At 45.6% G+C, this 14,704-nt stretch overlaps 1 protein-coding gene across 6 annotated transcripts in view; it reads left to right on the plus strand.

Moving 5' to 3' along the window:
• The window catches only part of mcf2la (mcf.2 cell line derived transforming sequence-like a), a 170,556-nt gene that overhangs the window by 133,007 nt on the left and 22,845 nt on the right, over positions 1–14,704 (plus strand). For all 6 annotated transcript variants that reach the window (XM_078232301.1, XM_078232300.1, XM_078232302.1 and 3 more), the window contains 4 exons: positions 3,702–3,794; positions 6,594–6,719; positions 12,258–12,479; positions 13,615–13,707. In XM_078232301.1, coding sequence (XP_078088427.1) covers positions 3,702–3,794; positions 6,594–6,719; positions 12,258–12,479; positions 13,615–13,707 — 534 coding nt within the window. The remainder of the gene's footprint in view (positions 1–3,701; positions 3,795–6,593; positions 6,720–12,257; positions 12,480–13,614; positions 13,708–14,704) is intronic.

The following is a 14,704-nucleotide window of genomic DNA, read 5'->3' on the forward strand; positions in this document are numbered from 1 at the left end:
TCGTCCATGAACCTATCTACGGATCTCTTAAACGCCCCCAAACTAGGCGCATTTACTACTGATGCTGGCAGGGCATTCCAATCCCTCACCACCCTCTGGGTAAAGAACCTACCCCTGACATCGGTTCTATAACTACCCCCCCTCAATTTAAAGCCATGCCCCCTCGTGCTGGATTTCTCCATCAGAGGAAAAAGGCTATCACTATCCACCCTATCTAAACCTCTAATCATCTTATATGTTTCAATTAGATCCCCTCTTAGCCGCCGCCTTTCCAGCGAAAACAATCCCAAATCCCTCAGCCTCTCCTCATAGGATCTCCCCTCCATACCAGGCAACATCCTGGTAAACCTCCTCTGCACCCTCTCCAAAGCCTCCACATCCTTCCTGTAATGTGGGGACCAGAACTGCACACAGTACTCCAAGTGCGGCCGCACCAGAGTTGTGTACAGTTGCAACATAACGCTACGACTCCTAAATTCAATCCCCCTACCAATAAACGCCAAGACACCATATGCCTTCTTAACAACCTTATCTACTTGATTCCCAACTTTCAGGGATCTATGCACACATACACCTAGATCCCTCTGCTCCTCCACACTATTCAAAGTCCTCCCGTTAGCCCTATACTCAACACATCTGTTATTCCTACCAAAGTGAATTACCTCACACTTCTCCGCATTAAACTCCATCCGCCACCTCTCGGCCCAACTTTGCAACCTGTCTAAGTCTTCCTGCAAACTACGACACCCTTCCTCACTGTCTACCACACCACCGACTTTGGTGTCATCAGCAAATTTGCTAATCCACCCAACTATACCCTCATCCAGATCATTAATAAATATTACAAACAGCAGTGGCCCCAAAACAGATCCCTGAGGTACACCACTTGTAACCGCACTCCATGATGAATATTTACTATCAACCACCACCCTCTGTTTCCTATCCGCTAGCCAATTCCTGATCCAATTTCCTAGATCACCCCCAATCCCATACATCTGCATTTTCTGCAGAAGCCTACCTACACCATCACCTGACTGTAACTCAGTTGACTCTGGGGGTGTTGTCCAAACGTTGCATTCACCAAATCTATTTTGCTTTTCATGATTTTTCTTATCAGAGGGATAAAACAGAACCTGCCTGTGTTGACTGCAGTTGCATATTGAAGTGACTCCATGTTCAGGAGTCAGCAATGCTCACATCTCTTTTTTTAAAAAAAGGAACTAAAGAAAGAGGTGGTGGACTTCTGAAATCATGCAGTCCATGTGGTGTAGGTACACCCACAATGCTGTCAGGGAGGGTGTTCCAGGATTTTGACCCAGTAACTGTGAACGAACAGAGATATATTTCCAAATCAGGATGTTGTGTCCCTGTCATTCCAGATCGGTTTAGAAGTTGCTTTTCACATGTTTCTACAATGTTACGTGTAGATGGTACACACTGCTGCCATGGTGTGCTGATGTTGGAGGGAGCGGATGTTTAGGGTGGTTGATGGGGTGACAAACAGTGGATTGCTTTGTCCTGGATGATGTTGAGATTCTCGAGTATTGTTGGAGATGCACTCATCCAGTCAAGTGGAGAGTGTTCCATTACACTCCGGACTAATGCCTTGAGGATGGTGGACAGGCTTGGGGGAGCCAGGAGGTGAGTTACTCACCACAGAATTCCCAGTCTCTGACTTCTTACAACCAGAGTATTTTATATACTGTTAGGTTTCTGCATGATGGTAATTCCCAGGGTGTAGATGGTGAAAGATTCAGCGATGCTGAAGTCCAAAGATGTTAGGTTGATTGGCCATGCTAAATTGCCCCTTAGTGTCCCAGAATGATAGGTTAGAGGGAATAGTGGGGCAAATATGTGGGGTTAAGGGGATAGGGCCTGGGTGGGATGGTTGTCAGTGCAGACCCAAAGGGCCGAATGGTCTCCTTCCATACTGTAGGGTTTCAATGATTCTATGATGCTAATGCCTTTGAATGTCAAGGGGACATGAATAAACTCTCTCTGATTGGAAATTGTCATTGTCTGGCACTTGTGTGGCATGAATATAACCCTATATTACGGATTTACGAAAGAAACCGCCAGAAAATATGCTGTCTGCAATCAAACCAGCCAGCTTCATAATGAATGGGAGCTCATCCTTGTTAATTTAACTGGTCTACTTAGAATTATAGAATCCTTATCGTGCAGAAGAAGGCCATTCAGCCCATCGAGTCTGCACCGACTCTCCGACAGAGCATCTTTCCCACTCTCCACCACCCCCCACTCCGCCCTAACCCTGTAACCTCACACATTTATGCCGTTAATCCCCCTAACCTACACACTTTGGGAAAAACTAAGAGGCAATTTAGCATAGCTATTCCACCTAACCTGCACATTTTTGTTCTATGGAGGAAAATGGAGCACCCAGAGGAAACCCACGCAGACACGGGAGAACATGCAAACTCCTAGGCTGGAATCAAACCCGGGTCCCTGGCACTGTGAGGCAGCAGTGCTAACCACCGTGTGCCACCGTGCTAATATGATCTGTGTGTTCTGCAACGGGGCTCCATACTCTGGTCCTGCCTGTAATTCTAAAGGGGGCAGGCTGAAGGCACAGCCCCTAAAGGAAAACTGAAGAAAATTGGGTTTGTGCAAGAGGCCAGAATTGGATGAGCACAGAGTTTTGAGAGGGTTGAAGGGAGGAAGAGTTTACAGCGATATAGAGGGGGAAGGTATTGGAGGGGTCTAAAAACAAGAATGTGCATTTTGAATTCGAGGTGTTGCTGGACCCAGAAGCCTGTATAAATCAATGAGCACAAAGATGATGATGTATGGGACTTGGTGAACATAAGGACACAGCAACAGAATACTGGATGAGCTCAGATTCATGGAGGATGAATGGTGTGAGGCTGTTTGGGAGAGTATTGCCATTAACTAGTGGTTCTGTTATTTTAGAAGGGGCCATTCTATAAATATATACAATCAGGGAGCCTCATCCACCAACTACAGTTACCAAACATCCAGTTGGAATATTGTCGGCTTCACAGTACCAGGATGCCCGCGTGCACTGTTCACAGGTGAGGGGGTTCCACCAATGGAGTAGGCTGGCGAATTGCCCACACTCTGGCAGACTTGCGAGGTCAGGTGGCCCACTCCTGCTCCAGATTCGTCTGTGTCTAATTTGTATGATTGAGCAAAACCACAATATGGAACATTGGCTGTTAAGGAGAGAAAATGTAAACAAAGTTGACAAAGGTTAGAGAGATGCAAGATACTGAGTGAATGTGCAAGGTTAACGCTCAACGGTATTTCCAGTTAAATCAGAGTAACAGGACAAGACAAAATGTGAGGTGAATCTGGGCATGGGTAAGTTCAGAACTGATTTGAGAAAGCAATTGTCACATGGTGATCAATGGCTTCTGAGTCGGAGAGAGCAAAAGCCTGAGCCATTCAAGAGGCTTTTTGGGGTAGTTTGGGTTTCTTTGGAAGGATGAATTAGAGGCTGATTTGTGCTCTCCTCACAGTGCGATCAATGAAAGCCTTTGTGATATTGTGCGGTACGCTGAATGAAGCTCCCGTGAGTGTATGAAAAATGCATTATTTCAGGGCAACTGATATTGCCTCAGAGATTTTAGATGACTTGATGCAGATTGCTAGACCGTACATTGTTTCATTAATAACACTGGAACGACAGCATTTGTTATGTGAACCACTGTGTGTTTCAGGAATGTCAGAAAAAGTTGGAACACAAGCTGGGTTTGGATTCCTATTTGTTGAAGCCTGTGCAGCGGATAACAAAGTACCAGTTACTGCTGAAGGTAAGGCTTGGCAACAGTAACAAGTAGAAAAGAACTTGAAAGGAAGTATGAAAAGTGGCATTGGATTAAAAGATGCTGATGCAACAATAGGTAATTCGGTGCAGCTTGATAAATGAGTATCCTTCAAACTGTTATGTGGAAGCATTAACTCCTGATGTAAGCAGCAAATGATAATGGCATCATCAGTAGGATTGTACCAATGGGTTTTAATTCAACTGACAACTTCACCCAGGCAAGTTTCAGCCACAAGATGGGTGTTCATTTGACAGCTCCATGGAACCATTGAATCCCTACAGTGCAGAAGTAGGCCACTTGGCCCATCGAGTCTTCGCCAACTCTCCGAAAGAGCATCTCATCCAGGCCCTCTCCTCTGCCCTATCCTTGTAGCCCTGCGCATTTACCATAGCTAATCTACCACACCTACACATCTTTGACACTAAGGGGCAATTTAGCACAGCCAATCCACCTAACCTACACATCTTTGGACTATGGAAGGAAACCGGAGCACCCGGAGGAAATCCACGCAGACGTGGGGAGAATGTCCAAACTCCACACAGTCACCCCCCAAGGTGAAATCGAACTCGGGTCCCTGGAACCGTGAGCAGCTGTGCTAATAACCACTCAAACGTGCTGACCCCTGCAAGTCAGTGCCATGGATAGATTATCAACTGTAGTACCAATCTTCTGACATCTTTAGACAGAAGCCTCTCTGAATTATCCTGTGTAACTAGAGAGTAAGAAGTCTCTCAACACCAGGTTAAAGTCCAACAGGTTTATTTGGTAGCACAAGCCACTAGCTTTTGGAGCGCTGCCCCTTCATCAGGTGAGTGGGAGTTCTGTTCACAAACAGGGCATATAAAGACACAAACTCAATTTACAAAATAATGGTTGGAATGCGAGTCTTTACAGGTAATCAAGTCTTAAAGGTACAGACAATGTGAGTGGAGAGAGGGTTAAGCACAGGTTAAAGAGATGTGTATTGTCTCCAGCCAGGACAGTTAGTGAGATTTTGCAAGTCGTGGGGGTTGCTGAGCAGAGACTGATAGCCAAGTTCCGCACACATGAGGACGGCCTCAACCGGGATCTTGGGTTCATGTCACACCCCCACGACTTGCCTGGGCTTGCAAAATCTCACTAACTGTCCTGGCTGGAGACAATACACATCTCTTTAACCTGTGCTTAACCCTCTCTCCACTCACATTGTCTGTACCTTTAAGACTTGATTACCTGTAAAGACTCGCATTCCAACCATTATTTTGTAAATTGAGTTTGTGTCTTTATATGCCCTGTTTGTGAACAGAACTCCCACTCACCTGACGAAGGAGCAGAGCTCCGAAAGCTAGTGGCTTGTGCTGCCAAATAAACCTGTTGGACTTGAACCTGGTGTTGTGAGACTTCTTACTGTGTTTACCCCAGTCCAACGCCGGCATCTCCACATCATAACTAGAGCGTGTGAGCAGCATTGTTATCCCACAATCTATCTGGCCACTGGCAGCATTCAATAAATCGGCACTTTGGTCTTCTGCAAAGTATTTTTTATAATGAACAATAATATAGAAATGAAAGCTGGATTTAGAGCTGGCAATAGTTAACCTTTAATTGAGGGTATTTGATGTTAACCAGAGGCTTTTTTTAAAAAAAGAATAATGCAAAGACACAAACAATAAAACACGACACAAGTGTGAAAACCAAAGAGAAACCTGGCCATAAATATGGAAGCCAAAACATAAAACAAAACATTTGTACAAAAAACAGACCGCAACAAAACTGGGCCATTCGCTGAAAAGCCAAACAAAATATGTAAAAAAAAAAAATGTGAATTACCCACTCAAAAACTGGGTAATTAACATAAAAAACGGATCTTTAACACAGTCAAAAAAACAGACTAAAGCCAAGGAACATCCAAGAAAGCAGCAGGAAAAAAACCTGGGAATATTATTTCAGCACACACAAAAATCACACCAGCTATGTGAAAATGGCACAAACCAGGCTACGTGCACAAAAAAAAATCTGTTGCCTGGTTATTGAAATCTCTACTTTTCTAAATGGATAGTCAAACTGAAAATCCAATGGCCAGACATACACGAGGTAAATTCCATTGCTTCATTTTTGTCCAATCACAAATTTTTATATAGGTCCTGGGGTCCATTGAAGATGATGATAACTTGTCATTTCTTCCTGTTGCTCCTATCTTCAATACATTCGGGAGCAATGGGTATTCCCAAAGGGAATAGCAACACTCCAGTCTCTGCTTACATCCTGCAAACTTCTTCAGACTTTTTCATTACGCACTGAGTAATGTGCCTATCAAATTCGATGCACAAGCTGGAAAGTTGCAAGGGACCATTAATTTTAAATAGCTTGACCGATTGAGAGGTAGGATTTGAAGAGGATGAACAAGGGACTTTCTGTATTCAAACACGCTGATGAGACTGCATGGTGGCACACTGGTTAGTACTGCTGCCTCACAGCGCCAGGGACCTGGGTTCAATTCACCGCTTGGGTCACTGTCTGTGTGGAGTCTGCATGTTCTTCCCATGTCTGCGTGAGTTTCCTCTGGATGCTCCGGGTTCCTCCCACAGTCCAAAAGATATGCTGGTTAGGTGCATTGGCCATGCTACATTCTCCCTCCATGTACCCGAACAGACGCCGGAGTGTGGCAACTATGGGATTTTCACACCAACCTCATTGCGATGTTAATGTAATGTGACACTAATAAATGAACTTAAAACTTGTCCATCGACATCTGAGAATTGGATTTCACTTTAGGAATTGATGAGTTTGTCTGGTTTTTAACAGGAGTTGTTGAAGTACAGCAAGAACTCTGAGGGAGCTGAGGACCTGCAAGAGGCACTGGCAGCCATCTTGGGAATTCTGAAAGCTGTGAATGACTCCATGCATCAGATTGCCATCACGGGATATGAGGTAAGATACAAGCTGATCTCATTGAGAGCTCTGTGGTTACATGATGCCACATGACATTGATCCTCTTCCTTTTAACACTATGTACATGAGATGTTATGCAACTGTAAATAAATTGCCAAATATTTTCTTTCATGACCAGTCAGTCAGATGGCACGGCGCCAAGTTAATAGCAATATTTTGTCAAGAGTACTTAATTACCAAGTTTGCTTCATTACCAAGAGGTCATTGAAATAATTGGCAGTGAGGCCATGGTAGGCGATGATGCACGTTGACAAACTTCATTAGAAATGCAACAGGTATTTATTAAGAGAAACTGTGCAAAGTCTGGTAGCCCGCTTGGCTGCACCAGTCTCTAAATGTCTTCTGCCCAAGAGAGGATTCCACCCCCTTGCATGATTGCCCATTCTCATTCCATTTGGTTATCCCAAGCTTCTACTGTGTTGCCCTTAAAGGGACAATCACCACAAACCACCACAAGCTCCTTCCAGGTAAGTGGCAGAAAATTCAAGAGTGAAAGGCTCCGAGGGCTGATGGACCAACTGATCATTAATCCCGGCTGGCATGATGGGTTGGAAACTCAGTGAGGAAGAAGGAGGGGCTGTTCCTTGGAAGGAGTCAGCAAAAAGAATCTTGATGGACCCCCTTGGAGAATGCCTCGGAAATAGTGCAGCTGTATTCAATCGCAAATGGTGACAGGAATGTAGGAAGATAGAGGAGTGATTGTTTGGAGTAAGGCCTGGGAAGTAGGGAGAGAGAGAAAGGGTGGAAAAAGTAACTGAAAGCACAAGCAATAGAAACGGGAGTAAATAAGAGAATGAAATAAAACAAATCAATTAGAATCCTGGAAAACAATCAAAATAGCAATGTTGCAGGGATACAGAGAGAGTTTGGGCTTTTAAGCCTTGAGTGTGAAGATAGCATGTAGCCAAGTTTAGATCCGCTTGAGGGTGGCAATCTTGGTGGTTGTATCAAAGAATGGAAGGGATGGAAACACATCAGATAAACAGGACAGATTTCTTCGCATGGGTCAGTCTGCTAGCTGTGATTACGCTGTACGTGCACCAGTCTGCTAGCTGTGATTACGCTGTACATGGGTCAGTCTGCTAGCTGTGATTACGCTGTACATGGGTCAGTCTGCTAGCTGTGATTACACTGTACATGGACCAGTCTGCTAGCTGTGATTACACTGTACATGGGGTCAGTCTGCTGGCTGTGATTACACTGTACATGGGGTCAGTCTGCTAGCTGTGATTACACTGTACATGGGTCAGTCTGCTAGCTGTGATTACACTGTACATGGACCAGTCTGCTAGCTGTGATTACACTGTACATGGGGTCAGTCTGCTGGCTGTGATTACACTGTACATGGGGTCAGTCTGCTAGCTGTGATTACACTGTACATGGGTCAGTCTGCTAGCTGTGATTACACTGTACATGGGGTCAGTCTGCTAGCTGTGATTACACTGTACATGGGTCAGTCTGCTGGCTGTGATTACACTGTACATGGGGTCAGTCTCCTAGCTGTGATTACACTGTACATGGGTCAGTCTGCTAGCTGTGATTACGCTGTACATGGGTCAGTCTGCTAGCTGTGATTACACTGTACTCTATATGGACTTTAGTAAAGCGTTTGACAAAGTCCCTCATGGTAGGTTGGTGCAAAAGGTTGGATTTCATGGGATAAACGGGGAGGTGGCTAGATGGGTGGAGAACTGGCTTGGTCACAGAAGACAGAGGGTGGTAGTGGAAGGGTCTTTTTCCGGCTGGAGGCCTGTGACTAGTGGTGTTCCGCAGAGCTCTGTATTGGGACCTCTGCTGTTTGTGATTTATATAAACGATCTGGAAGAAGGTGTAACTGGGGTAGTCAGTACGTTTGCGGACGACACAAATGGCTGGACTTGCAGATAGTGAGGAACATTGTCAGAAGCTGCAGAAGGATATAGATAGGCTGGAAATTTGGGCAAAGAAATGGCAGATGGAGTTCAATCCAGATAAATGCGAAGTGATGCATTTTGGTAGATCTAACGTAGGGGGGAGCTATACGATAAATGGCAGAACTATAAAGGGTGTAGATACGCAGAGGGACCTGGGTGTGCAAGTCCACAGATCCTTGAAGGTGACGTCACAGGTGGAGAAGGTAGTGAATAAGGCATATGGCATGCTTGCCTTTATAGGACGGGACATAGAGTATAAAAGTTGGGGTCTGATGTTGCAGTTGTATAGAAAGTTGGTTCGGCCGCATTTGGAATACTGCGCCCAGTTCTGGTCGCCACACTACCGGAAGGACGTGGAGGCTTTAGAGTGCAGAGGAGGTTTACCAGGATGTTGCCTGGTATGGAAGGGCTTATTTATGAGGAGAGATTGGGTAAACTGGGGTTGTTCTCCCTGGAAAGTCGGAGGATGAGGGGTGACCTAATAGAGGTGTATAAAATTATGAAAGGCATAGATAGGGTGAATGGTGGGAAGCTTTTTCCCAGATCGGTGGTGACGTTCACGAGGGGTCATAGGTTCAAGGTGAGGGGGGGGAGGTTTAACACGGATATCAGAAGGACGTATTTTGCACAGAGGGTGGTGGGGGCCTGGAATGCGCTGCCGGGCAAGGTGGTGGAGGCGGACACACTGGGAACGTTTAAGACTTTTATCTAGATAGCCACATGAACAGAGTGGGAATGGAGGGATACAAAAGAATGGTCTCGTTTGGACCAGGGAGCGGCACGGACTTGGAGGGCCGAAGGGCCTGTTCCTGCGCTGTATTGTTCTTTGTTCTTTGTTATGGGTCAGTCTGCTAGCTGTGATTACACTGTACATGGACCAGTCTGCTAGCTGTGATTACACTGTACATGGGTCAGTCTGCTAGCTGTGATTACTCTGTACATGGACCAGTCTGCTAGCTGTGATTACACTGTACATGGGTCAGTCTGCTAGCTGTGATTACTCTGTACATGGACCAGTCTGCTAGCTGTGATTACACTGTACATGAGTCAGTCTGCTAGCTGTGATTACTCTGTACATGGACCAGTCTGCTAGCTGTGATTACACTGTACATGAGTCAGTCTGCTAGCTGTGATTACTCTGTACATGGACCAGTCTGCTAGCTGTGATTACACTGTACATGGGTCAGTCTGCTAGCTGTGATTACACTGTACATGCACCAGTCTGCTAGCTGTGATTACACTGTACATGGGGTCAGTCTGCTAGCTGTGATTACACTGTACATGGGGTCAGTCTGCTGGCTGTGATTACGCTGTACATGAGTCAGTCTGCTGGCTGTGATTACACTGTACATGGGTCAGTCTGCTAGCTGTGATTACACTGTACATGGACCAGTCTGCTAGCTGTGATTACACTGTACATGGACCAGTCTCCTAGCTGTGATTACACTGTACGTGGACCAGTCTGCTAGCTGTGATTACACTGTACATGGGTCAGTCTGCTAGCTGTGATTACACTGTACGTGGACCAGTCTGCTAGCTGTGATTACACTGTACATGGGTCAATCTGCTAGCTGTGATTACACTGTACATGGGGTCAGTCTGCTAGCTGTGATTACGCTGTATATGAGTCAGTCTGCTAGCTGTGATTACACTGTACATGGACCAGTCTGCTGGCTGTGATTACACTGTACATGGACCAGTCTGCTAGCTGTGATTACACTGTACATGGGTCAATCTGCTAGCTGTGATTACACTGTACATGGGGTCAGTCTGCTAGCTGTGATTACACTGTACATGGACCAGTCTGCTGGCTGTGATTACACTGTACATGGACCAGTCTGCTAGCTGTGATTACACTGTACATGGGGTCAGTCTGCTAGCTGTGATTACACTGTACATGGGGTCAGTCTGCTAGCTGTGGTTACACTGTACATGGGGTCAGTCTGCTAGCTGTGATTACACTGTACATGGGGTCAGTCTGCTAGCTGTGATTACACTGTACATGGGGTCAGTCTGCTAGCTGTGATTACACTGTACATGGACCAGTCTGCTAGCTGTGATTACACTGTACATGGGGTCAGTCTGCTAGCTGTGATTACACTGTACATGGGTCAATCTGCTGGCTGTGATTACACTGTACATGGGGTCAGTCTGCTAGCTGTGATTACACTGTACATGGGGTCAGTCTGCTAGCTGTGATTACACTGTACATGGGGTCAGTCTGCTAGCTGTGATTACACTGTACATGGGGTCAGTCTGCTAGCTGTGGTTACACTGTACATGGGGTCAGTCTGCGAGCTGTGATTACACTGTACATGGGTCAGTCTGCTGGCTGTGATTACGCTGTACATGTGTCAGTCTGCTGGCTGTGATTACACTGTACATGGGGTCAGTCTGCGAGCTGTGATTACATTGTACATGGACCAGTCTGCTGGCTGTGATTACGCTGTACATGTGTCAGTCTGCTGGCTGTGATTACTCTGTACATGTGTCAGTCTGCTAGCTGTGATTACACTGTACATGGGGTCAGTCTGCTAGCTGTGATTACACTGTACATGGACCAGTCTGCTAGCTGTGACTACACTGTACATGGGGTCAGTCTGCTAGCTGTGATTACACTGTACATGGACCAGTCTCCTAGCTGTGATTACACTGTACGTGGACCAGTCTGCTAGCTGTGATTACACTGTACGTGGACCAGTCTGCTAGCTGTGATTACCCTGTACATGGGGTCTGTCTGCTAGCTGTGATTACACTGTACATGGGGTCAGTCTGCTGGCTGTGATTACGCTGTACAGGAGTCAGTCTGCTGGCTGTGATTACACTGTACATGGACCAGTCTGCTAGCTGTGATTACACTGTACATGGACCAGTCTCCGAGCTGTGATTACACTGCACGTGGACCAGTCTGCTAGCTGTGATTACACTGCACGTGGACCAGTCTGCTAGCTGTGATTACACTGTACATGAGTCAGTCTGCTAGCTGTGATTACACTGTACATGGACCAGTCTCCTAGCTGTGATTACACTGTACATGGACCAGTCTCCTAGCTGTGATTACACTGTACATGGGTCAATCTGCTAGCTGTGATTACACTGTACATGGACCAGTCTCCGAGCTGTGATTACACTGTACGTGGACCAGTCTGCTAGCTGTGATTACGCTGTACATGGACCAGTCTGCTAGCTGTGATTACACCGTACATGAGTCAGTCTGCTAGCTGTGATTACGCTGTACATGAGTCAGTCTGCTAGCTGTGGGGTGATCAAAATCAGTGAATCAAACTGATTCCCTGAGCTGCAGTGGTTGTACTTTCTTGGTGCAGATTTGGGTTAAATACAAACTGCAGGCAGAAACGTTCACTTGAAGCAACGCTGGCAGGAGATGCTGTTACACTGATTCTCCAACTCGTCTCTGAGCATGTGAATGTTTCTATGATTTCTATGAATCATTGAATAAACCTCACTGCAGCTGCATAACGCAGGAGGAATACAAGTTTGAGGATATTAAGTTGTTCATATTAACTGCATCAGTATTTTGTTAAATTGCATGTTGTTCACTTAAGTTCTTAATCATAGACTTGTAATCCCTCTTTTTGAACAGGGGAATTTAAATGAACTCGGTAAGCTTTTAATGCAAGGTTCGTTCAATGTCTGGACAGACCATAAGAAGGGTCATGCTAAAGTCAAAGATTTGGCTCGATTCAAACCAATGCAGAGGCACCTATTCCTCCATGAGAAAGCATTGCTTTTCTGCAAGAGGAGAGAAGAGAATGGCGAAGGATATGAGAAAGCCCCATCCTACAGTTATAAGCAATCTTTGCATGTAAGTAATGTCCAGTTCACATAGAGCAAGTTGGGTAATGTTTCCCTTTCTCATCCACTGTCCTGGCTGAGGCTTCATCAGTGCTGCCTTCGAATTGGCTCAATCTTTCACCACTAGCAAATTGTGTTCCTCTGTAACTTTAAAACATTGAACCATAGGACTCCTACAGTGCAGAAAGAAGCCAATTGGCCCATCGAGTCTGCACCAACTCTCCAAAAGAGCATCCCACCCAGCCCTATCCCTGTAGCCCTCACATTTACCATGGCCAATCCACCTAACCTACACATCTTTGGACTGTGGGAGGAAACTGGAGCACCCAGAGGCAACCCCCACAGACACGGGGAGAATGTGTAGACTCCACACAGTCACCAAAGGCTGGAATTGAAGTCGGGTCCCTGGTGCTGTGAGGCAGCAGCGTTAACCACCATGCCGCCCCAAATGCAGTAATTCATTAAGTTCCTTATTGAAATGGAGCATGAAGTCAATGTGAAATCAAACTGGTTTTCCATTTTAAATTTGTCAGTATCATTGTTCTACGTAAAAGTAGCAACAAGACGCAAGTCAGGAGTGTGATGGAATACTTGTCTGGATGAGAGCAGCTCCAACAACACAAGGAGCTTAACACCATCCAGGACAAAGCAGCCACTTGATCAGCACCACATCCACAAATATTCACTCCATCACCACCAACGAACAGTAGCAGCAGTATGTACCATCTACAAGATGCATTGCAGGAACTCGCCAAGGTTCCTTAGGCAGCACCGTCCAAACCCACGACGACTACCATCGAACAGGGACAAGGGCAGCACATTTCTGGAAACCACCTGGAGGTTTCCCTCCAAGCCATCACCATCCTGACCTGTAAATACATTGCCTTTCCTTCATTGTCCCTGGGTCCAAAATCCTGGAACTATTTCCCTAACAGCACTGTGGGTGTACCTACACCACACGGACTGCAGTGCTTCACGAAGGCAGCTCACGATCACCTTCTGAAGGGCAATTAGGGATGGGCAATAAATACTGGGGTAGCCAGCGATGCCCACGTCCTGTAAATGAATTTAGATAAATCCATTTTGTAATGTGAGCTTGGTGTTTGCAGAAATGTTGTTACATGACTTCTTCTTCCATTTTACAGATGACCACTGTTGGTATCACTGAGAATGTTAAGGGAGATAATAAGAAGTTTGAAATTTGGTACAATGCAAGAGAAGAAGTTTATATTGTACAGGTAAGTGTGAGTCAAGGATATAAGAAGTTAGACATTACAAGGCAAACATAACAGTTTTATGATCCATTAGAAGTCAAAACAAACAAAAATAGAAGCAGGTGTAGGCCATTCATCCCTTCTCGCCTGCAACCACCATCCAATGATCATGGCTGATCTTCAACTCAATGCCATCCTCTAGCACTCTCCCCAAAACCCTTGATATCTTTAGAGTCTAGAAATCTATTTCCTTTTTAAATATATTTGATTTGTCCTCCACAGCCTTCTGTGGTAGAGAATTTTATCAGTTCATCACCCTCTGAGTGAAAAGATTTCTCCTCATCTTAGTCCTAAATGGCTTACCTCATATCCTGATACTGAGTGAAGAGCCTTTTGCGGGATTAATTTCAGATTGTGTCCTGAACTCTTCACTGCAGTGGAGTTGGACAACATATTACAAACAGTCAAGCCTGGCACTGCTGCTTCCCAAGTCCCTCAAACACCTTGGTCCACAGGCCCTCAATTCCTCACGAGGGTTATCTGTGAAGGAAGACTGCTTAAACCCTGGCTTATGCCCAAAGTCATCAGCCCCCCAAAACCAGGCAAAGACCTAAATCTACCTTCAAGCTATCGACCAATATCTCTGCTCTCTGCGTGCTGCAAGGCATTAGAGCATCTCGTCTTACAGCGAGCAGATAGAGCTGGAGGTGAAGGAAATCTTGAAAGCTGAATGAGCTGCTTTCGGTGAGGACAAAGCACACGCGACCTTTACTGAAAGTAACCTCAAAACCGACGCTGTTTTTCTTGATCTCACTGCAGCATATGACATACTGGTCTCCTTGTTAAAAGCCCAAGAGTTCTCCCTCCAGACGCCATTGGGCTATTACTTTGTGGTAGACAGTTCTGGATGCACATGAGTGATATTCAGCACGTCATAGAGGTTTACAGCACGGAAACAGACCCTTCGGCCCAACTTGTCCATGCCGCCCTTTTTTTTTTAGAACCCCTGAACTAATCCCAA

Source organism: Mustelus asterias, chromosome 17, assembly GCF_964213995.1.
Source record: "Mustelus asterias chromosome 17, sMusAst1.hap1.1, whole genome shotgun sequence".
Lineage (NCBI taxonomy): Eukaryota > Metazoa > Chordata > Chondrichthyes > Carcharhiniformes > Triakidae > Mustelus > Mustelus asterias.